The 25,196-nt window shown below is 39.5% G+C and overlaps 2 protein-coding genes across 5 annotated transcripts in view; both read right to left on the reverse strand.

The window, feature by feature from the left end:
• Window positions 1-1,389, reverse strand: part of CEP112 (centrosomal protein 112) — a 173,669-nt gene extending 172,280 nt beyond the window's left edge. For 3 of the 4 annotated variants that reach the window (XM_042802635.1, XM_042802634.1, XM_042802637.1), the window contains exons 1-2: window positions 1,239-1,389; window positions 296-396 (exon numbers count right to left, since the gene is read on the reverse strand). In XM_042802635.1, coding sequence (XP_042658569.1) covers window positions 296-395 — 100 coding nt within the window. In that variant the 5' untranslated portion in view covers window position 396; window positions 1,239-1,389. Of the gene's footprint in view, window positions 1-295; window positions 397-1,238 lie in introns of those variants that run through there. The other variant, XM_042802636.1, reaches the window with a different exon arrangement.
• A 4,507-nt stretch (window positions 1,390-5,896) lies between these two features.
• APOH (apolipoprotein H) lies at window positions 5,897-13,094 on the reverse strand. The gene is made up of 8 exons (XM_009970395.3): window positions 12,963-13,094; window positions 11,640-11,816; window positions 10,916-11,012; window positions 9,467-9,543; window positions 8,649-8,837; window positions 7,867-8,046; window positions 7,170-7,367; window positions 5,897-6,298 (listed from the first exon to the last, which is right to left on the reverse strand). Exons 1-8 carry the CDS (start codon window positions 13,024-13,026, stop codon window positions 6,228-6,230), a joined length of 1,053 nt encoding a protein of 350 aa, XP_009968697.2. The 5' UTR covers window positions 13,027-13,094; the 3' UTR covers window positions 5,897-6,227.
• Window positions 13,095-25,196: the final 12,102 nt, after the last annotated feature.

Raw genomic sequence — 25,196 nt, forward strand, 5'->3', positions numbered from 1 at the left:
ACCAACGCCTTTTGATTGTATAGAAACTAAAAGCTTCTAAATTTTTTAAATTAGAGACATTAATGTATTTATGCAAAAACACATTTACATCACCAAAACAGATAAGGTCAAACAATAACAATTGGTACCCAAAAAAAAACAACTTCAGAGGTCGCACAACCGCCCCTCAAAAGAGTGCCTTGTAACATCAAACATTAAGTGGGTAAATGAAGTGACACAAGTACACATAATAATTATCAGTAACCTAGAATTTTGTTATTAGCATTTCTCTATATGCACATTTTACCATATTTACCTGACCTATGCTGTAGTTTTAGAACATGAGGCTTCATATCCACAACACAGTGATCAAATTCTGCATCTAGTTTTTCCCATATTTCCTCTTCACCATTCATTCTGAAAGAACACAAGGTAACCTGCAATATTATTCCCACTGAAGTAGAAAAGATCAAATACCCCTGCACATTAGTCCCTGTTCATCTTAAACCATGCAAAGACATGTTTTGGAACTGTATGGAAAATAAACCTGATTGTTTTATTTTGTTCAAATAAACACAAGAGCGATTCTTTGCAAACAACAGATATTCAGTGTAATCTACAAGAATTTGTCTGTTTATGTTTGGAAATGAGCGAACATGCAACAACGTATTAAATTACACACCACTTGTAGCAAACACCTAGAGGCATTTGTGTCATAGTCCCATTCATAAATTTTTCTCCCTTAGCATGTTGTTTTGTTGCTTGGGGTTTTTTGAAGAATAGGGGGAAAAAAAAAAAAAAGAGGAAAAACAGCAAACAGACCTGGGAGTTAAAAGTAATAGAACCAATAAATGTTGTCAGAATTGGGTTTTAACGAAGGAGTACTGAAAAGACAGCCAAACTTTACCCAAAGCGATCTGTCATTTATCTCCCAGCTGGAGTACGCATCTTTTTGTACATTTAAGCCTGTAAGCAGCACATGTTTTTGCCAATTTCGGCGGAACACACCAGCCAGCCTGCTGAAGCGGCTGGGGCCGTGCCCTGCGGACAAACCCCGTCTTCCCCACCTGGGTTCCCACCTTCCCCTCCGCGGGTGCTTTATCCCCCCGCTTGCCGGGAGCCCCGCGTCCACCGGGAGCCGAATCGCGGCGATTTACCACAGCGAACGACCCCGAGTTGAAATTCCCGGGATTACCACGGCCACGGACCTGGCCCCACGCTCCGCACCCCGGCCCCTACTCCCCCGCACCGCCCCTCACCTTCACCTCGCTCTCCGCAGCCCGGCGCCGGGGCGGGGGCGCGGGCCGGGCCGGGGGGTGCCGGGCCCCCTCAGCGGGGGCAAAGCGGCGCGGCCCGGCGCAGGGCCGGCCCGGCCGAACGGTTCAAACCGACACCGCCCCCGCTCCCGCCGGCCCGCGCGTTTCCGTTTCCGCTGGTTGCCCCGGCGACGCCCCCGGGGCGGGAAGCCTGAGGCGGGCGGTGGCCATGGCGCAGCCCTGAGGGGAGCCCTGAGCGGGGTGTGTGGGGGCGGCTGACTTCGGCGGGTTGTTCGTGCCCAGAGGCTACGATAAAAAAAAAAAAAAAAAAAAAAAGTGGGCTTGAGGTAGTATAAACGGTGCGTTACAATCACAAGCTGTGCTCATTAATTACTGTCCGAAGTGATTAATGTCACTTCGCGGTCAACAGCGGCTGTCCCACCGCACCAGACACTGCAATCATCGCTACACCCAGCAGTCGGCACTACTCCCAGCACTTCCACCCAAAAATACACGCGTACATAGATAAATATTTATTTATACGCTCAGTCATGCATGCACATCAGAAACCCCAAGAGGTCCCAGCAGAGCCTGAGGGAGCACCAAGGCAGAAATGGGAGACACCATAAAATTTAATGAGGTTGGTTCAAGTCCTTGTTACGCTGGGGATGGACCTGGTGCTTCAGCATGGCAGGAGAGCCTGGACCAGAAAAATGAGGGTGCAGAAGCAGTGAGAGATAACAGGGTTGTTTGGAATGTGTCTCTTTCTTTCAACTGCTGCTAGCTGGATATCAGCTATATCTGTTTTTATATCTTCATTATGATCAATATTTGGGGGACAAAATGCTTCCACTCAAAGCTTAGTGAAAAATATTTGCTACTCTGAAATTAAAGGTTAGTAAATCAGAAGTAGCTTTTGAGTCTGAGCAATGTTTTTGTAGCTCCATGGTAGGTGCCAGAAATTTCAGCGGATAGAATGAGCCTGAAATTGAAGGTGCAGGCTGAATACTTGCTGAGCCAGTTTTATCCACAGTTTCTGAGTATTTCTAAGTAAAATTTGTTCAAGTATATCCTTGTAGATAAAAGCATGATTTTGAGTTCACTTTAAAACAATTAACATGATAGAATCATAGAATGGTTTGGGTTGGAAGGGACTTTAAAGGTCATCTAGTTCTAACTGCCCTGCCATGGGCCAGGACACCTTCCACTAGACCAGGTTGCTCAAAGCCCCAGATATGTAATACTACAAATGTACTCAATATTGCTCATATTTCATGGGTTGTCCTATCCCAAGGACAGACAATATGAGGGGGTATTGTGGAACAGAAAAATGTAAAAGTGAATGCCTGGTGTTTCTACACAAAAGACACAGGTTACACTTTGTTTTGTAGCCATGTCAAGAAAACCAACAATTAATCCAAAAGAATTTGAGAAGTCTCCCAGTCCTTTCAACTCTTCAGTCTCTTCCTGAGTCAATTAAATGATTTTCTCTGTGTGTGTATGATCCCAAATAAATCATCTGACCTCTTCAATTCATTTATTTCTCTTTCCTAGAATCTGTCATGGGCCTTCCTATGTGTATAGCGTCTAAAGTGCTTTTATCTCAAATGAATAAACTCTTCAGCACTTCTAGGCTTGATTCACATGCACATACACATCAAACAAGAATTTCTTAAATTTACAATAGCAAATTGGCTGGTTTCTTTGATTTCTCAGGTAATCTTCAGCAGAAATGATTCGGTGTCAGGGCTCATTCAGTGATAGCTGTGACAGCTACACTGGTTACCTACTCAGGCTGCACATAGCTCCTGAAACCAACATTTGCATAGAAGCAGTGCAAAAATCAGTGACGGAGTATTTAATCCACAGTAGAATCTCATGAGTCAATTACAAAGTTTATTTATTACCTTCAAATTCCAAATTTAAAATAATTGTCATGTAGTGTATGTTTGAAGATATGACTACTTTTAATCTGTTTTAAAGTAGTGGTATATTCTTGCAGAACAGTAAGACTCCTGGGTGGCTGACTTGCCAGCCAATAGCTAAACTTGCTGAACTTTTCACCTCTGAGTCACCGGTTCAGATACCCAGATTTGCCATGGGAATTTTGTAATCATTATGAAATCAATTTGTCCAAGTCAGTCCAAATGACAGAAGATGGGCAGGAGTTTTGTTAGTTGTTAGAATATGGAAGGCTGAATGGATTTAGTGACGTGACTCTTTCCAGGTAGGCTTTTCAAGGGCAGCATATCAGCATATTGGCCAGGTGACATGGTGAGAGGTTTGCACTTTTGTCCAGCTTTGCAAATCTGCTTTTTGGCAGTCAAAAAGGGTTGAAATTTCTAAGCCAACTTTTTTGTATGTTGTTGTTCATTGATTCATATCTGCACATTGCCATCAGGTTTGGGTATGTCATGCTCATCACAAAATACTTTGAAAAACTGAATTTGCTGGTATATGGTGAAAAAGAACATGAGGCAGAGCAGAACCAATGAAGTTGGAACCAGTACTCCAGAAGAAATTTCTGAGGGAATAGGTCCAGTGTCTGGGTCTGCTTACCAATGCAAAGCTGAGTGGCCTGAGAGGTTGAAGCCTACCTGCATTGATTTGGCAATTGCTTCACTTCTGTCCAAAAAAGAAGTAAGGATTCAAGAAATGACAAAGCCACAGCCTGGATGTGATGAGTACTGATGTGCACTAACCATCCCAAGAAAATCACTATAGATACACTGTTATAGAATACACTGATATCCTAATCCGGAATACAGAACAAATTCCCAATTTGAATTGTAAAAATATGTTCATTTAAGTGAAGCACATTCAGTAGTCTTTTTTTTTATTCATCTCATTTTACCATGTTCTCTTATCTCTGTAACTGTCTTAGCAGGTTGCCACAAGTAACATGAGCACAGCTTAAGGCATCCTTTCAAACATCTTGGAAAAAAAAAAAAAAAAAGCAGGTTTCACTCACTCGTACCAGCCTTTGGAACACCTCTAGTTGCAATACATTATTTTTCAGACCTTCTAAGCAAACCTTTCATGTCTGAAAAGTTGTGATTCACAAACACCTCGCTACTTCAAAGACTTATCAGGTCACAGATTTTTTTTCTCCGTCTTCTTGCTTCAGGAGACTAAATAATAAATTCAGCGTATGAACATTGGCTCCTAACGCTGATTCTTTCAAGTATTCAAATACTGCACAGCCAGACAGGAAGCAGGGCCAACTGATGTGATCAGTTGTTATCTTGCTGCATGGGTAAGTAGAACTGGGAAAATTTGCTTATAAAAATCTCAGTGTTCCTGGGGCAACTATTTTTGTGCAAAATACAAATCATTTCAGGGAAAAGCAGCAGTGAGGGCTAACTTTACTTACTCCATCTTCACAGTGTTTTGCTGTGGAAGACAAGTTAATATTAAACTGTGTTTAGTATCTCAGCTACTGGCCTGAACATCCCGATCCCAGAGATGTATCCACACAGCATTTACACTGGATTGCCAAACAGATAGGTTCCTGCCAGCTGATCTGTCTATGTGCTAGAAGTAGTTATGAATATTTTGGCCTGTAAATCAAATGTCATTCAAGGATCCCGCTTAAACATGTTAGGAACAAAAACACAGTGCACATCATACCAACGAAATACGCTCTTCAGTTGCTGGTGTGAATTTGTCTATCTCTACATGAGAGAATTAAATTGCTGATTAGTACAAAGAATTAAATATTTAATAATAGCTGCCTCAATCTCTCTGTAAAAATAGGAAGTATAAGAACAAATTATATCAGTCGTACTATTAAAATATTCATGTGCAGCCTTCAAAAAAAAAATATAAAAGTATGCTCAGTTTTTTAATGGTAGTTGTAGTCTCTTACAAGTAGTTTGAGCTTAATGTTAAATGATCCTTTTGAAAAGTTCTACAATAGGTCGCTCACTGTGTAGCTTATTTCTGCTTTTAATCACAGAGAAGGCTGTTATGTTTCAGCAGGAACCACATAGGACTCATGACAATTTATTGTAAGTGTACAACAGACATTTATCACTTTCTAGTATGTTGAAATTATAACTATATATTCTACATGGAAATACAAACATAAGCACAAAGCTTGCCAGACTGGATCAAACCAGTGAACTACCTTGTATCATAAATCAAATTAAAAGCACAATTTACTTCAAAGCTACTTAATGACCAAAAATCATTACTATTGCTCAATGGTGTACAATTCTCTTTTTTTTTTTTTTTTAGAAAAAAAAGGTATCAGTTACATTGCATAATATTGAAACAGTGGTAAAAATTAACAGTTGTTTAAAACAACAGTTTCAGGTGAAGCTAGAATCTTGAAAACATAAATAGTCTTACTAGCTTTAGGAATTTTTTTAAAAAGTATAAAAGAACCCTTTATCTGATGTTATTGATGTTTAAACCATGGTTGGATATTTGGCTTCTAAAGTCATTTAGAAATCTCAGTCCCACTTACATAAATTCTGGAAAATCCTAGGCTGATGACCCTCAGTCTATCTATAATTAAACGTCCACTCCCTATCACAGGGGAGCAGTAATGGAGTCAGAACCCAGCTAATTACTAATGGTGAAGGCCTTTTCTTATAAATCAGTTAAGAGCTAAAGGATGTGATTGATGATTAGGTAATATGAAAAAGAACACACTATTGGCTGAAAATTACTTTATTGTAAAGGGACTGCTATTGAGAAAGTAATTTACAGTTACGTAAGTGTTGGAAATATGGAAAAAGAAATAGTATTGCAAGGATTTTGAAGAAAGCAGAGAAAAGAGTGTGAAAGTTAATTGCTGAAATAATGTGTTACAGCTTGTGAAAGATGCTGGTAGGGATGGTGATTGGGAAAACCGCTGAGGCTGCATTCACAGAGAGTCCGGAGGTCACCTGGAAATGTACACTCATGGGATCTAAGCGTTCCTCTTTTATGTGTAACGTTTTGTCTCGGTAAGGCAGAAATTTAGTGCTGGATTACTTCTCTGATTCATTCTTGATCTTCACATGGTTTCATGTCAGATGGGTCCTTCTTCACAAGAGTTGAAAAAAAGCCACGTTCTGTTGAAAACAAGTCAAGAACTTGGGTTCAATTTTTGAAACGTGATAGATGAACATTATGTCTTGTGGACCCTGGTGGGTGAGCAATCAATCTTTGCATCATTGTAAAACCACTAGAAGAAATGCACTATTTTAATTCTCTTTTAGTGAAAGCTAAACTATATCTATCTGAAGCCAAGCCAAATGTGGGGAAAGATGTTTTCATCAGGCAGAAGCCGTGTTTTTTCTTTCACTTACAAATGGAAATAAAACTTGTAAGGCATATTCCATGCAAGGAATATTGATAAAACAAATGCAAAGCATTTCCTCTTACTAACAGACTTCAGTATTTAGTCTGTTTATTTATTCTAAAATCCTGTGTGCCTGTGAACCAGTTCCTCCAGCATCAATTCCTCACTACAGCTACCAGGTGCTTTTTAACACTCTTGGTCCAAAGTCAGACCAGTGTGTTACCGGTCAGCGTAACATGGGAATAATTCACCAGGATAGGAGTGAATGTATCAGGTTCTCAAGGCTGCAGCAGTGTTCAGGCTCTTTTCCCCTATAGAAGATGCTGATCCAAGGACTCATGAAATCCCAGAATACTTTACATAAGGCCTTTCCTTTGGGCTAGGCCACCTCTAAATAACACCTTCTAAGAACAGAACAGAGATTAAAGCAGAGCTCTGATGTATCCAAAAGAAAAGTCTTGCTGTGCATTCTCTCCCTCTCTCAGGCCGTTTCTTCCTAAATACCCAATAACTTCAGTACAAGACAGAGGAATTAGCCAGTCAAATAGGGCTCAAAGATGAATTATAACATTGCCCCACACACACTAAAGTACTTGTTATTCCACCAACAGAAGCTGTTTTGCGATTAGCCTAGCTCGTACCTTTGAAACAGGCGGGGAGAGTCAGGTTGCCATCCACACATGGAACAGCTACAGTATAGGCACATGATTTTTCTTTATTCTTGCAGAAGAAGGATATAGTTTCACCATGCTGAATGCCTTCCTTAAGGTCATTCTGAACTCTTTTCTTCTCGCCATTGTATAACACTACAGCTTTTTTAACGGGTATTTTACATGGTCCTGTAAAAGAAGCCAGTTATCAGCAACACATAAGGATAATTAAAACTCTGTTTTGAAGAGTAGGTAGGTTAGATCCAATCAGAAATCTGTACGAATGGCATTTGGGAATGGAAAACAATGTGTCCCACACATATATAGTATTTTTGCTGGTATTTCAATGCTGAAGAAACTCAAACCCTGAACTATAGGGTCAAAAGTTTCCAGTGAAAATCCAGGCTCAGTACAATTTCTAATTAGATTACATAAGAGGAAGAGAGGAAATATTCAGACAAAATAAAGTTAAGTAGCTGATTGTTGAAGTCAATCTAGATACATCATGTCACACAACTTTCAGTGTTGGGAGTGGTCTTACATTATCAGGGCCTTGAAATTACTATTTTGGTTTTCTTTTGAGGACAGCTCTTGCACAAAGGTGTAATAGCTCACTAACAATCCAAGCGGTGGTCTTTTTGGAAAGTTCCATTTGATACATGGTTTCTAACAGATAGTGTCTATATACCTTTACAGGTTGGCTTTGTGGACCAGTTTCCAGTCTTCTCACATCGGGAATGCTTAGGTCCATCCAGCACATAGCTGGACTGGCAGCCGAAGCTGACACTTTCATTATAGTGATATGTTCTGCGAACGGCAAACTCTATGAATCCATTTTCTATTCCTGTTGGAGTGGGGCATGTGACAACTGTAGGGCAAAACCAAAAACAAAGCTTTATGAATGCTATGGTTCTAAAAGACATGCTATATACTTCAAAGAATACATATAACTTCCACAGTGATTCATTTCAGCCTCTTGCACAGGAGAATGTAGCCAGAGGGAAAATAGTTTAAAAAACCACAATAAATTAATATTACTTGTTTTAAATACACATCTATTGCAATCCGTGGTTACATCCAAAAACTACTTAAATGTGGCATAGTTTCACTGAAACCAATGTAGTTCTTAGGACCAAGGGTAAGGTTGTCTATTTCTTAAATTAATGCTAGTACTTAGTAGAATAAAATGTTCACTGCACTCTGGAGGCCAGGCTCTGATTCCCCACTGTGAACTACATTTAGCAGGTCCTGTTTAGATAACCTTTATACCTGCAGCAAATACTTTGTCAATCCCATGTTGGGTGCAATCTTGTTAGCAATCAGCTTGCATTCACAAGTTTGACTGTCAGAATAATCCTACTGTATGTTTGCAGTAACGACTGTAAAAAAAATTATTACGGTTGTTCATATAGTTTTATGTGTACAATTCTAGGGAATATTTTGAGGTGTTGACAAAAGTAAGTTACTTACCCTTGCACTCTGGAATGCTGCTCCAGTTCCCATTGGCCATGCAGGCAGCTGTCTCATTCCCGATAAGTGCGAGAGGGGGTACACATTCAAAAGTAATTGTGTCCAGGTAATTAAATATATTTCCAGGTTTTAAGTGACGGTAAGAAAGGACTCCAAATTCAGGCAGTGAGGGGGGTGCACAAGTCACCGCTAAAAAAGCACAGCATTCATAGAAATTAAAGCTTAAAGATCAAATTATTACTAGAATCACAGGAGCATCATGGTTATAACTAAAGATCAAATTATTACTAGAATCACAGGAGCATCATGGATATAACCAAACTAACCCACATAGCTCTTTATGGAAGTGTAGCTAACAAAACAAAAAGGTTCAGATTAAAAGTATTATGAGCCCCATTAGAGTACGTAATTCATGATTTTTGCTGTATTTTTCAGACAATATCATGCAGTGTATTGCTTTTACAGCAAAGTGTTTATGCAGGTTATAGCAAAAACACATACAACAGTTGCAAAGGCATGACAGTATCCTCTTTTTGTACACAGGGAGAATGAATTTATGTGGATAAGCATCTTACCTTCAGCTGTAAATAGCATCCCTGATCCTGGCCTTTTGTACAGACCTTTTAACTGTATTTCTCTAAAACTAGAATCCACATTTCTAAAACCAAACATACAGGGTTCTTCTTGATTTTTCCTAACCATTTTTGCATGGCACTATAGGAGGCCTCTGAATAAGACCGTATGTAATACTGAGCAGTGTAAAGAAATCTTTCTGTAATAAGAATAGGGATATAGTTCTTTAGTATTTAAACACGTACGCTGACACTGTGGAAAAGTTCCACTCCACTTTCCATCTGCCATGCATTGGCTCGTTCTTGTCCCAACGAGTTTGTAACTGAAAACAAAAAGACCTGGTTATCAGAAAGCTTAACGAACACAGAGAAAAATCAAGTTGTTCTTCTCAAGGAGGATCACAATTTCTCATAAACACACTTAAGAGTTCAGTTCTGAACTCTTTCTCTGGTTCTAGCACTAAATGATCTCAAAGGAAGTTTAGATTCATATATAAAAATTTGTTAGTATTCAAGTATTGCAAGTGTCCAGATAAAAGGCTTGATACAACAAGATATTTTGCTGTTTCAACTATATATTCTATCTTGTATATTAATTTCTGCAACTGATTAATACTGTGGATATATGTAAGTAGTGAACATTGATCTGAGACTGTTAATGTAAATGTTATGTTTTTTTCAGAAGAGTTCTTAGCTAACAGTGGCAATTAGGATCAAACTACTGCAAGGAACTCAACACTCTTAAGAACTAAAGTCACTGAGGCACATTATTTTAATGCCACGTAGCCAAATTCAATTTCCGTATGCACTCTAAATGCTTCTCTTCCATCCTCTGTACTTATATTATCAGCACTTGCTCTGAGTTTTAAAGAAATGTTCATCATGTCTCTAGGACTGCAATATCACACAGCTGCAAACCAGAAAATTATAATTAGCAAAATTAAATCAAGTCCCATTGCTTCATTTGGTGTCATAGTTGAATTTATTTATTCCTTATCTTGCTCCTGTTTTGTGGAAGAAGGAGGTAGCTGAGGCTGTTGACACTTGAGTGAACTCTAGGCTATGTCTCACCTATGACCTTCCCAGGAAAGCACTGTTTATTAATTAATTACCCAAGTAAAATTAACTGTATGTTACTACAAAATATTTCCCTGCATTTACAATAACTATTTTTCTTTAAATGCATCCTCGTTTCTAAAACTAGCAAGTAGCCTTGAGTAAAAGTGCATTCTTTCCAGGGACCGAGTTAGGATGAAACTCATGTTTTCATTTATTGATCTTGGAAAGGCATAGAAGCAAAATTGTCAGTCTCCAGAGCCTAACAGCATAGCAACTTAGGTGGAGATTATCTTCTCTCTGCTGTAGGATTTCATCTCATGATGTAATAAGAGGATTTAAGAAGCAGGGGAAAGCAGTGCAGAATAAATCTTTGCATAAAATCACTGCTATTTTGATGGTTTTCATATCTGTAAGACATTGATTTGGAGTAGCAAAGCTCCAGGATGTTATAGCCAAGACTGAACAGAGAAGGATCATCAGATAGGCTTTTTTTTCTTTTCAGTTTCTGAAGTGAAGTTGGGGTTTTATGTGCCGTTTGCTAACTTCCCTGGCTTGTAATACTGCAGCAGGTGATACTAGAATGTAATATTGTGATTTAGGTTATTTATTGGACAGCACGGGGAAAGGAACGCTTACCCTGGTTCACATGAAAAATGTAGAGAACTCTGATAGCGAGTGTCTAGAGAATCAACTCTTCCATGCTGCAAGGGTCCAGGACTGGGACATCTCTTTGCTGTTAATTAAAGATTAAAAAAAAAAAAAAAAGAAAAAGATAATATTATTTCCTGAGGCATGAAGCTAGAATAATGGAAACAAGTTGATCGTAAAGGCGTTCTGGTGTCTTTCACGTTTCTCCAGTCCCATGTACTACATATCATAAGTCTAGCTATTTTACATTTCTATCAAAATATAGTTATTTCAAAGTTTTTGTGATTCAGTAATTTTTAACATTTTGTTATCTGAGGAAAATAACTTCTATGCAGTGAAATGATAAAAATGAACAATGAGGGATACAATAAATGCAGGTGTTCTCAAGGAGTAGGCATCATTAGAGTAGAAGCACTGGTGGGCTGGGTCAGATGAAGGGTCACCTTGTCCGAGTCCAGGCTCCAGCACCGTCCGGGAGCAGAGGCTGAGGGGAAAGTGTGGGACGCGAACGGGAGGTTCCCTCCTTCCCCTGCTGCTTCCCCCTCTCCTCCCCCCCACCCAGTCGTCTTCCGACAAGTAAGGGAAGAACAACTGGAGAACAGAACTTCAGCAGTTTAAATACTTCAGATTCCTCACGTGGACTATAAAATATCCTTTTGAGATCAATGCATGGCATAGGATCTAGGAGCAGGATTTACTTTGTTTTACTTACGTAGGCATAAGAGCGTATTGAGAGGCCACTTCCCAGTCGGGAGGCAGGTGTACTTCCTTTGGCCGTTATTGGGGACGAACCCGGGCCTGCAGGTATATTCTATTTCCTCACCCACTTCATACACGCTTTTGTTTACATCAATTGTGGCAAATAGCACTTCTGGTGGCCTGGGACACACTGGAGGAAAGGAGACACTTTACAAGAAATTGGGCAGAATATTGGAGTTGTTTTTATGTCTCAACTGGAAGCACAGGTTTCTGTATTATCATTGGCTATAGCATGTTCCTGCACTGAGCTAAACTTTCTGTAATCTATAGGTATGTAACTTACTGAGGCAGCTGATGGCTGCTATAAGCATTACCAGAAAAAAATGTGTTCTTCCTCTCCTCCTCGGCAGCTCTGTCAATGGCTCCAGTTAGATTTTGTGTCACATTTTTTTATTAAAATTTACTTCTGCTTCAAAATGGATCTATGAAGTTATTCTGCACAGTGAGTCAATTATGGTAAATTATCTTGGAAAAAAGAGGGTGAGAGGGACTTAGAAGCAAGCTAATGCATTTTGGTTTTAATCTAAATTAGTTTGGTGGGGTCAGCCTGAAATGAGTTTTGGGTTTTTTTTTAATTTAGTTTCTTTTTTTCTCTGGTTTCCCTGATTTTTCTATTCAGTGGGGCAAACACCCTGTTACATTAGACAGTTCTGATTCCAAAACAGCTTTAACATGTTGACAGCGTGAACAACTCATCACCCAGAGAGTGAGAACAGGAGGGAGCAGCGAAGGGTGCAGACTGTGCTCCTGCAAAGGATGTGGAGAGAGGTTCCTGCTAAGATAGTGGGGAGAGAACAGAGGGAGACAAAGCTCATGCTGTAGAAACAAATGGCAAAAAGAGGGAGAGAGTACATGAAAGAGTGCCCAGAGCCCTGCTTTGGGGGAAAGGAGGAGAAAAGCGAGGCCGGAGCCGTGCCAGGCAGCCCCTGCGGCGGAGGGGAGAGCGGGGAGCTGGGCAGAGGGACGGGGTGAGGTTAACTGCTGGCACACCCAACGCCCCCCGCCATGCAGGCAATCTGGCTTCCACAATTTCTGTCAATATTTCTTCTGTTTTCCTCCATTTTATACTTTTGTATACAGCAATACACCTCACCGTAGGAAGCGACGGAGGAAGGAATGGAAGGGGAAACAAAGAGAGGAAAGAGCTTTCAGAGAAAACTCCCCTTCAAAAAACTTGACCAGAATTGTCTAAAGGCTTTCAAATCCTGTTCCTTTCTCCAGCTTCCCTCATTACAATTCAGGGTAGTGTTGCCCTTAGAAAGTGGAAGATGCTTACCTTTTGCTGCAAGAGCAGAGTGGCTCAGAGCAGCTGCGCACGCGAACAGGGCCAGGAGGTACATTGCTGCCAGTCCACGAGCTTCCCCAATGACCCTGGGTCCAGTGTTTCTTCCCTGAAAAATAAAGGGATCTGCAAAAGGATGGTTACATATTAACTCTTTGTATTTTTTCCCATCCTAGTAAACAGAAGATAAAAGGTTCCTTGTGTTGCTTGTAATAAAGGATGAAACAACCATCACATGTTGCATTCGTACATAATGTAGGGATTCAAATAGCGATCTCTGCTGAAAACATCTCCGGTTGTTTCTGCAGAGCATCTCCTGTTGGGACCGATGCTTTTGAAAAAACAGTATTATCTTCTCAGCATCTTTAGAGGATGAGGATATCTGGAATACGATACTGGATCAAATAATAGAACGGTCACTAAGAAGATTTTGTTTATCACTTGAGCGTGTACATTTCTAAGTACCAAGGAGTCCTGAGAGTTATAACAAAATCTTTTTAAGGTGAAATGATTAGTGTTGGAGTGACACTGGTATTGTCATATGTCTCCAGTGATGATACCAACTTTATGCCATTTTATACTAGATGATGATCTGGCCTGAAACTTCAGGCTTCAGGGGCCAGTTTAATCAGATTTGTGTCACCAATAAGCATCTTTCCATCAACAGACAATTAAAAGCATCAGAGACAGGGCTCACGGTGCCAGTGCTGCAGGAAAACTGAAATAATGATTCTGGACTGTGCTTATTTGTGACAAGGGGGCCAAACATAAATCATATTTCTGGATGGTATAAAAGCATGTTTTGGCACTGCGAGTTGGGGTCATCAAGTCAAAACTCCACAGGTATTAGCTGAGGTTCTGATCATTGCAGTTCTAATTTAGCAGACTTCAACTGCAGGAGCATCTGAAGTGCAACCAAAATAACATTTGTGTAATCATTGTTCTACAGTTTGGTGTTTCTAATCTAAGTATCCTCCTCCCCTGCTGACTCACAGCCTGTGAGGGGGAGTGAGGGACATTTGAAGCTCTAACAAGAAGCTAGGTTATGTCAAACTCTTACCGTTGTGCTCTTAAAGAATTTGTTTATTTTTGTTTCGTAAAGTTTCTCTGTTTGCATTTAAAACACAATTTTTAGCCACAACATTAAACAATTCGGGACATGCTATTCTTCTCAGAAAGAAAATGCTGTGAATGTTCTGCTCAAAATATTTACCAAATACACAGTGCCAAAGGGCAAAGTACCACTGCTAAATCAACAGAAAAAAAAAAAATTGACTTCATTTTCTGTATTTACATCTGATTATTTTTCCATTTCTCACAGCCTGCTTCTTCCTCTTCTCTTTCTCTACAAATTTTCACAAGTATCTTTTCCCTTCCCAACACACTGCAATGCTGTAATGAGCTTTCTTGCCTCTGGTTTCAATCTTTCCTTAGATCCGCTGGCTATTTTGATTACATTCTTTTCTGTGTTTGAAATAGCACAGGAATAGATGGGCACAATTTTATCCACTTCAGCATTGACTGTATGAGCATTGCTCACTCTGCTCAGCAGATGGCAGAATGTACTCTACCATATATCATACAGAAATAAACAAACTGAAAAGTTTTCTACAGTACTTTAAGAAGAGGAAAAAAAAAAAAAACTACAACCAAACGGGGGGTTAAATTATATGCACATTAATTTTTCCATAGATTTTGTGTGTGGCAACTTTACTGCTCTCAAAACTGAAAGTTAAACTGAATAATAGTGTGTGAAACTGAGAGGAATGAATATTTAAGTATGAATATCACGCAACTGCATAATAACTGCCCATATTGTGATTCTTTTTGAAAACTTATTTCTCTGCAATAAGAAACATTAGAACGTATGTTACAAATAACTGTCTTTTCCAGTAACTGGAGAAGATGTGATTATTATTGTATGGATTCATCTCGGCAGAGCATGAGCAAACCAACTTCTTTCTATATTTGGTAATAGTATGCAATTATCTATATAATCTGATTTTCCATCAAATCCAACCCACTCCTTTAGCACATGTGCTATTTATCATCATAGCTCCTATGAACCAAATCCTGAAGCAGAATTTGTTTCATTAATGACCACATAAATACAGAGCAGATTGATGGTCTCTACCACAAATAGTGTTAATTCTGGAGGAAATAAATGTTGGCTGCAAGCAGAGAAAGTAGTGCAAGAACACCCTGAGATGATATTGGCTGGCATGATATGCAGAGTATCAGTGTCACAGCAGTCTAATTGTTACCCAGTTTTGCAATAGTACAACCTAAAAGGAGAATATGCAGGAGGGATGTGAACAAACTGGCTTTGCAGAAGGGGTGTTACCCAGATAAAATTGTGTAGGGCAGCATAGCAGAGATCAAGGGTGTGTGTTTGAAAAGACAGCAGTTAAATGATGGAGAGCAGCATCACTGACTGATCAGAGTGGTTTCAGTAAAGAATAAGAGAGAGGAAGAGGGTAAACCAGGAAAGGCCATAAAAGTGAAGGTAAAAATGTCATGTGGAAGATAAGGAGGAAAAAAAATAGTAGAGGGATGCTAAAAGAAAAAAAGATGATGGAAAAACAGACTATGCAGCAGCATTCTTCACTGACACCAGGGGTCAACTGGAGCTGTCATGACAATAGGAAAAGACATTGTAATAATCGGGACAGAAGATAATAGGAAGGTAGACAAAGACTTTCAGACAGGAATTGGTCTCTCCTAGAGATATTATGCAGAAAGTTTGCAAGAGCTAGACAGACTGAAGGTCAGTGCAAGGTAAGAGTTCCCCAGCTAATGAGCCAGACCTTATGTCCTTCCTCTAATCTGTCTACTTCTCTAGTTGATGCTGTAATTTTCCTGCTATTGTAGGACATGTCACACCTCTGATCCTGCCACAGACTTCCTGGCAGTCTGTCCTTCTGGTCAGTGAGTGTCGGGTCTGCATTACCCACATTCTCAAGGTTTTGTGACTGTTCTTCAACCAGAAAATGCTTGAAACAGCCAGTTCAAGATGCAGATGTTTCTCAACTCAACAGGAATGTATTGATGAGGGCCACGAAGATGCTGGGGGGGCTGGAGCAGCTCCCCTGGGAGGCCAGGCTGAGAGAGTTGGGGGGGTTCAGCCTGGAGAAGAGAAGGCTCCGGGGAGCCCTTCGAGCGGCCTCCCAGGGCTTAAAGGGGGGGCAGGAGAGGGGGGGAGGGACTCTGGGTCAGGGGGTGGGACGAGGGGTGATGGTCTTAAACTGACAGAGGGGAGATTTATATTAGATGTAAGGCAGAAATTGTTCCCTGTGCGGGGGGTGACGCGCTGGCCCAGGGTGCCCAGAGCAGCTGTGGCTGCCCCCTCCCTGGGAGGGTTCAAGGCCAGGTTGGACGGGGCTGGGAGCCCCCTGGGCTGGGGGAAGGGGGCCCTGCCCGGGGAAGGGGGAGTGGAATTGGGTCCCTTTCAACCCAAACCAGTCTGTGATTCTGCGACATTGAGGTAGAATATTAAAGAGGCCTGAATGCAGGCATCCCTATGTGCCAGCGCCTTCTTGCTGAGACACTCTTTCTGGCATGAAAGCTGGCCTTGGACCAACAAACTCATCCTTTTCCTGCAAGGATAAGATATTCGGATTCCTGCTTCCTTCATGCTGGTCCTTTTGTTTCACATGTCAGTCACTGGGTTTTCATGTGTACACCCGTTCCTCCTCCTGGAGTATGAAGAGGTGATGATGGCTAATGGATGTATCCGTGTTCCTCTGCCGGATCAGGTGTTAAGTCACGAGTCCAATCATTGCCCTTCACGTTGCCAAGATAGTTCCATTAATATTTGCTCAAAGTTCATTTATGCACTGCACAAACATTTTTATCACTTCTACTCAATACATCCAATATTGGAGTGCTCCATTGCACTGAACAGATAAAAATAAAAAGTAAGAAGGTAAACCGAGTCATTTTTAGCCTTAAAGAAAAATACTTGCTTTCAGTTCTAGACAAGTCAAGAGTATTCTGACTTCCTATATATCAGTTGCATTTAATATTTAATGTACAGATAATTTGGATATATACATTCATTACTAGCAAAATATTCAGCCAGCCAGAACCCAAGATCCATTTGTAGTGTATTATTTCCCAGTGGAAGTTTATATTTCATGTGTTTGGAGATGTTAGAAGTAAACACACAGTAACAGATATTGATCTGAAAGAATGTCTCAGTGCCATAATAAGTAAATAGTGTCTATATAATTCTCAAAAATATTATTTTCACTTAGTAACATATTTTAGGGGTAAACCAATCCTAGCTACCACTGATGTTTCAGAATGTTTTTTTCTGAAGTTAGTGAAATAATTATCATTTTAGTCCTAGACCTTAAATCTCTTTAAGAACCCACCAGTTTACTGGAAGTATAGTATTGAAATACCCAATCCTGAATTAATCTGAGATGTCAGAGGGATGGCACTAACAAATTTTCCAGGTGATAGCAGGTCCATAGTCTCTGACAGAGACATGAAGCTGTTCTAGATTTCACATACATTAAATTCAGTGCACAAAACCAGAGAGCATTTTAAGGCTACTTCCTCCTCTCCGCCTTCTCATTTCCTGCACAGAAAATCCGGAGAATCTCTCTCACAGCTCTACTGTAACCCAAATATTGTGAAACAGTCTGTTCCTCTGATAAATTCATCAAAATGCTGTCTAAAAATCCTGTGTTAAATTTCTTCATCTGGAATGTTAAATTAAGAAGTCATGGGGCCAAATTATTCTCTATTAGAATTTGCATCTGCTGTAAACAGATCTACAAGGGATGGCTTTTGAGATGTCAACATAAAAGCACAGTGTGAAGCCACAGACCTTCTCACCCTTTTTTGCCTCGTCCCACCTTTTTGCCTTTTCCCTCGGTGCAGAAGTGGAGATGCGCAGTTGCATTCAAGAAAGAAGCCGGTCAGCCGTGGTAAGGGAGAGGTCAGAAAGGACAGGGTGCCCTCCAAGCTCAAGCCAAACTGTTTTCTCCCATCAAGCTTGAAACAAAGTTTTCAAGATTCTCTTCATCAATATTCTTCTGTTTTCTGTTAAGCCAAATGCCACATATTTCTGTGAGAGTAGCATCTGGCCTTCTTTGGTTTTGGTTTTGGTTTCTTTTTTTTCTTTTGTTTTTTTGTTTGTTCGCTTTTTGGGTTTTGTTTGTTTGAGGGTTTTTTTGTTTGTTTGTTTTTGCTTTTATTTTTAAATATATATATATGTATTGCCTCAGGTTGTCATCTTGTTTACAAGCTGGAGAGAGTTCCGACCTGTTCAGGATCTAATGCAAGTTCTCCAAGGGCAGCCCACTGCTGCGGGAATGCACTTCACACTTTCAGGACATCAGAACTGTCGTTAGCACTTTACCACTATGTCATCCAGCAGAGAAATCCTTGCTAGTTTTCACCCTAGGATGACTCCATCCCTCCCAATAAAGGATTTCTCTGAGTAAGTGAGAACACTTTTAAATTGCCTGTGCCTCCACTGGCATGTTGCCATAACACTGTCAGAAAGCCCAACTACCACCAGATTTATTTTCTGCCATTCTTTGGTTTTCCCAAATGACAGATAAGAGGATCAGCCAAGAAGCCGTTTGGTATATTCATCCACATTAAAAACTTCATTCAGATGTGCGTGTGTCTAAAAGCAGCCTAGAATCGATGCTCTTCGGCTCTGTCAGAGGCATCCACTGGTATAACCTGATAAATCGACAGCTGCAAGCTAGATAGATCCTAAAGTCTCTATTAACCCGTGGATATCATCTGTTAAATTCTTCCTGGGCAGAAGTCCAAAGTGTTCCAGATGAATAAATCTACCTTCTTTGTGATTCAGCTCCTGTACAGTGTAATCAAAAAGTGGATACTGAGCTCCCTTATGGTCTAAACCAAAACCTTCACAAGCCAGCCTGCATCTTGTCACTGGCTTCATTTGGGGCTTTGTAAAATGGGATTTTATCAATGTTTTTATTTGTGATTTGAATCAATTTATATGCAATTAACAAAACTACAAGATTAAGATTTTTTCCCAAATCTTTATTAATCAACACAAGTAGTTGACTATAATTTTTCCTCGTATACTTTTAATCTGGTATTCTTAGCAAATTTATTCCAAAAGAAGGAATTCCTCACTTCACTCTTGACTGACAAGTTTGAAAAAGATAAAAATGTAGTCTCTGAACTGAAAGTTTCATGAAATGTTGGATCCAGAGAGAATGCCATTGACTTTTACAACTTGATTTTTAAGAGTGTTCTTGAATATTCAAACATAAGTGGATGAGTTTAGGGCTAATGTGATAGGAAAGATTAGTTTGTCTTGAGCTGGATATTTTGCTGGAAAAATCATGCTGCCATTGAAGCTTCATCATATACCTCTGTTGATGTGGCCTATGTCTGATGCTCATGACATCTCATTATTCTGTGTCTGGATCCTGTTAATAGACTCATATCGTGCCACAAAGTATGGTACTTTTATAGTGTGGACCATTAGAGAGTAGGAAGATATCAATAAACTAATTTCACTTTGTGACAGCCTCTAATCTCCAGCAATAAATCCAGGGCAAAGCCTTTATAAGAGGAAGCAGATTTTGAAGGGACCAGTATCAATAACTGGAATCAGATTTTCAGCAGGGCTCAAATTCTATTTAGACAAATAAATGAAGGCCATGCTTTTAAAAGTGCTCACTTTATTAAAGTAAATTTTTGGTGTATTGGGTTCTTTGGAAAATATAGCTATCTTGTTTGGTTTCCAGAAGGCCACTCAGCTGCTTTGACAATCTCCACATGTGTGTGTATATCTAAAAATTTTGACTCTAGTGTTGTAATGTGCATCATCATCTTATCAGGTTTTTCTTAGAGTTTTGCATTTTTTTTGTAATTTTATGTAAAAATAACAAAAATAAATCTCAAAGGTTGATTTTCCTTTATTCACTGCACATGGAGATTTTTCATTGCACAAAGATGCTGCCACCATTTTGGCAACAGAATGAAATAAAATTGCAATTGTTCCAACATTGCCAGAACTGATATCAGTGACATTCTCATAAATTTAAGTTTTGAAAAGAGAAGATGTCCAGGTGTTTTGGAAAGAACAAATCATGAAGAGGGCTTTGAGCAACCTGGTCTAGTGGAAGGTGTCCCTGCCCATGACAGGGGGATGGAACTAGATGATCTTTAAGGTCCCTTCCAACCCAAACCATGCTATGATTCTATGAGCATTCTACAAAGTGCAAAATATTTATGATACAAGTTGAAAATGCATAGAAAGCACGTGTATGTATGTTTGCTACACATTTTGTTTCTTTTTTTGTATTTATTTCTAGAAAAAGAAAATTGATTTTTTCTCCCTCATGTCACCTTATCATGTGGTCATTAACGAGAGGGGAATATTCTCTGAAAGCTCTTTCCTCTCTTTGTTTTCCCCTGGGCATCAGAGTACAGTCAAGTTGAATAATACTAGCCCATTGTACAAGTTGGCTTAACCACTGTTCCAGACCCTTTTAAAGCAAGCTGCCTAGCTCTTATCTCACAGACATGGCATAATACATCTGGAACAAAATCCACTGGCACTTGCATATGGGATGCCCTGGGTTTTTTTTTCATTAGCAGCCCTGTGAGTGAGATGTCTGATTTTTAAAATTATGTTTTCTGGAACAAAACTATTTAAAAATGTAATTCATGTTGAAAGAGCATCTGTAGCACTTTATTTACATACAAAGAGCAATTTGGGGCTATTAAGGTCACCATAAATTGTGAAACTGAATGGTAGCATGAGACTGACTTAGTACAACCTAAGGAGATGTTCCCTTGTTATGATATGTATTAGTCTGCTAATCTTTTCAGTCTTTAATCCACAATGTTGGATTAAATGACCAAAAATAGTCTCTACTGTCGTTAAAGGACAGTTTCTGGGTTTTTTTGGAAAATGAAAATTCCAGTGGGTTGAATGAATGTTAAATGCCAACAAACAGATGCCTTCCTCGTGTTACGTCTCTGCAGCAGAGAGGTTTTCCACACTTCCTTTTTCAGTTAACTGTCACTTTGGGTTTTTGAACTGTTTTTTTGAAATGAATGTCAGCTTGTTTTGTGCGTCAGTGTTTTCTCTGTTCTGTTCTTCTACGTTAAACAAATACTTTAAAGCTGTGTTTGTCCAGCCAAACTCTTGTCATTTCAATTATTAGTGTTTCTGTAAGTATAAACACTTGTGTAGAGCACAGACGGACATGGTATAATTGGAAATCATACCACTGAAAATGGTATTCTGCTAACTCTGCATCAATGTGTCATAATATAATGGTGGCACAGAAGTGAATAACCTGTATATTCTAGCTGATATGACTTTGTTTTCCTCTCACATTTATTCTGTAGAATAAACCAAATGCAACATGAAAGTTACTATTTCTTGTGTCTGTGATAAATGATATTCAGCTGTCAAAAATAATAATTTGAAGTAAGATATATATATATATAAAATATATCCTCATCTTCACATGGCAAAATTCTACTTAGCTTATTATGGCAAAATTATCATTCCTTTAAATTAAAGATTTGAGGGAATATGGTAAATACCATATACCACACCTTTCTGTTCACACTGAAATAGTGGGAAATTTCACTCTGACTTCCGTGTCAGTGAATGACATCGCGTGGCCCAGCACTAATATAAAGAAACTGCAATACTGCCCTGCTCTATCAGGAGCTATCTGATGCTAGATATACTGATATCCCAAAATTGATGTTTTCCAGCAATCAAGCCATATAAACTATTTTACTCTTTGTGCTAGGTTAGTGTCAGAAAAGCATGCTGGGGCTTCCAACAGACTGGCGGGAGAAGGCTTCAGGACCGTGCAGTGACTCTGCTTTCCTAACCCAGTTTTGATGACCATATTCTACTCTTCAAGAGGTCGCATATAGACACACCTAGAGAGTTCTTTTACCTGTATACTTAAACCCTACATGTACATCTTACACTTTTAATGCAAAAAGACTGGAAAAAATATTTTTTTGAGGATAACTTTTTGTCAGCTGGCAGTGATATAATAAATACTTTTTCTTTAGTTAAAGAAGAATCTGAAGGCCACAGAAGTGGTGGTACTGGTTCAGGCAGAGCCCATCTAGGGTAATTTCTCCCACAGGTGCACACCTAAGAAGAAGTGAGAACAGGGCAAGCAGATATGATACTTCCTCCTATGACTCTCTCACTTTCTGAGCATTTTCCATTGAGGGAATTTTCTGAGCCAGCTGTGGTCTGTGTTCAGTAACATCCAACGTGTGCCTCTCCCAGGCTTTCTCACTCCTCTGAGCCCATGTAAGCGTCCCGCACCAGCGCTGGCTCTTGTGTTTGGTTCTTCTGGGGTCAATTGTCCCTTGAAAAAACCAACTACTTTGTTTTTTACAAACCTATGTGCCATGTTTCTCTAAATAAATAATAGAAGCTCTACTGTTTAGTTGATACAAGAGAGGTTTGTTCTATTTTCCACATTGTTTGAGAGCTTTGTTTGTATTTCAAAGTCTGAGTCTTTCTGCATTTTTTTATGTGTACAGTTGAAGACTGAAAATTTGCCTACACAAGAGAATTGTTCTGTTGCACTCAAAAGAATGTGAATTACTTTTTGCAAGAGATATTCAAAATTTTTCAGAGTGATTGCTGTTGGGAAGGACAAAATCTGAAAAACAACAATGATAGCAAATACTCCAGCTGAGGCAGAAATGTTTATTTATACAATCTAGAATGAGACAAAACCCGTGAAACATCCCAGAGGACCCCCAGAACATTTCAGTGTACAACAGCATCGAGCTCTGATTCAGCTCTGTAACTAGGAGATATTTTACTATGCTCCTAATACGCCTGAGATATGAGAAAACAAAGCAATAACTTGTCACTCAGTGTTCTGATGAGAAACTTGATATAAAAAAAAAAAAATTTTATGCTCAATGTTCTGTATATCATCAGCCATTTATTTCCAATTCTGCGGAGAGCTGCTGTGAGGATAATTCACAGGCAGCTACAAGCTTTCTGCATGAGGAATGGGTTTTACACCACTTTCAAGGAAACTCAAGTTGAAATAATGGCATCATTTACACGTTGCAAAGGGAAGTGGGAATTTGATGATTAGGACATATCGATGAACTGCAGTTTGATCCCTGGCAAATGATTAATCATTATGATGCGTAATTTTTTTTTCCCTAGATTTTGTCAGAAATTTTTTCTGTGACATTCATCTCTCATAGGACCTTCCTTCTGTACTTTGTCTTCTTTCTGACTGTGTTTTAATACATACATTCAAACTTTCACATTAGTACTCGCATGTGTAAACAAGCTGTCTGTCACATGGAATAATTTAATAATGAAATCTGTCTAATGAGCCAGTACTTCCCAACCTGCAATCTGAGTAACTTTGAGGGGAAAAGGGCAGGGAAGAGAATTAGTGTGAATACAGGAGGACACAGATAAAGTTGTGCAAACTGTAAACGCGCAAGTGCAGAAAGGTGCAGAAACCAGTATTGATATAGAGAGATCCAAAATATTTCTACCTCCTTCTCACCAGTCGGCTAACAGACACGCGAACACTCACACAAATGTATTTGTTTATGCTACCACATCCTACCTTTTTCTAATCTTGGAAACATCTAGGATACATTGTTGCCAAAGTGTCTGGGTAAGAACAATAAATAATTTTGTTGATGAATGAGTAGCAGGGCCTGGAAAAAAACATAGTAGTAGTGGACATTACCTCATAATTAATAGCTACTGGTCAAAACATGACAAACTTATGAATAGGAGCTTCAACACTAAGCTCGATAGATGATTGCAAACAAATAATATTTTGCGTGGAAAAATAAATTAGGAAAACCTGGCTTCTGAAATTTGACTCTGAAGTCCAGGTATTATTGGAAACTGATGACTGCTTTTGGCTTAATTATGGCAAGTAATTATTCCACAATAGTTGCTGGTTGAAATGTCTCATAAGCTGACTGTGCGGAAATTGCTTTGGAGGATGAGACTGGGTAAAACAAATAATTTTTAGACAGTGGGTTTGCAATGATCAAGTCATCCTTCCTAAAAGAGAATTGGAAAGGAGCTACTTGTTCTGATAACTTCCTAGAAAAGGAAGTGGTTGTAATTTGCTCTGAAATGTGAGAAGAAACTAGGTTGTAAACTTCCTTATAGGTCTCAAGCAGGAAGTGATTCCTGTTTGTTGAATATGTCTTAAAAGGAGGAAATAACAAAATAGAGAGCCACAATTGCCAAAGATGTTGATGAAGGTGTTCTCCTTGGCTCTGTCTTTGAGCTGATCTGATGCAGCACATGTATATAGGGACAGAACAATCCAGACACTTTTCTTTTAGGAAGAAGACACTTTTTAAATTGCTTTTTGATCCAAAAAAGTATGCAGGCAGTAGCATGCTGATCCAGCAGATGAGTAAACAGAGAAGGCATTTCACAGGCAGCAGAATGACTCTGAGAAACCTCTTTCAAAATGAACACAGATGCTTGCACTTACAGACCTAGGGTGGTATTGATGCAAATATAGAAAGGACTTGAGAAGTTGTGCTTGTTACAGCAATAATCAAATTATTCAGAGAAAAACTCATAAACAATCTAATGGGAACTTCTATCAGAGATGAACTTGCTAGGATATTATCCAAATATTCATACAGGAGTAAATTTGTTATCAGAAGCCCCTGTAAATGGTGCTTTGGAGTCAGGAATTCTGGAGCTGCTTGCCAGGAGATTGGAAAAGCTGGTGCTCTGATTTAATAACCATGTATATGCCTGAACACAAACAACGATAATGCTGACTCCTTGTCCAGATGGCCTGAACCAGAAACAAATTGCAAACACTACCCTCAGCAGAAGATCAAGTCACGGGCTGCTGGTGGGAATGTGTGTGTGCAGGAAGGGATGGCAGACATCTTTCCTCCAGGAATTTGCAGAGGAAGGATGAGTGTAGAGTAGGAGAAATGGGTGCCCAAGCAATTAAAAGCCTCCCAGCAAGCAGATGGTGATGTTACGATAGCATATACAAAAAGTGTCTGGTGAATGGAACATAGGAACCCCTCATAGTATCAGTGTAAGGGTATCCTGGTCATAGTGGCAAATCTTGACATTTGAAGGTGAATATATATACATATTCAAAGAAGTGTTGTGTAAGTGGTGTGCATTCAAAATAGGACAGTAGGAGGAACTATATGTTACATATAGTAAGGGAAGGTTCTGTTATAATG

This window comes from Tyto alba, unplaced genomic scaffold (assembly GCF_018691265.1).
Source record: "Tyto alba isolate M040663 unplaced genomic scaffold, T.alba_DEE_v4.0 Super-Scaffold_39, whole genome shotgun sequence".
Taxonomy (NCBI): Eukaryota; Metazoa; Chordata; class Aves; order Strigiformes; family Tytonidae; genus Tyto; species Tyto alba.

Excerpts from the sequence above, each read along its gene's own strand:
- APOH (XM_009970395.3), bottom strand. The coding sequence starts at position 13,026 with ATGTACCTCCTGGCCCTGTTCGCGTGCGCAGCTGCTCTGAGCCACTCT. Across the intron at positions 11,817-12,962 it reads CTCTGCTCTTGCAGCAAAAG|TGTGTCCCAGGCCACCAGAA; the intron begins GTAAGCATCTTC and ends CCTTTCCTCCAG. Across the intron at positions 8,047-8,648 it reads CAGCATTCCAGAGTGCAAGG|TTGTCACATGCCCCACTCCA; the intron begins GTAAGTAACTTA and ends TTTGCCCTACAG.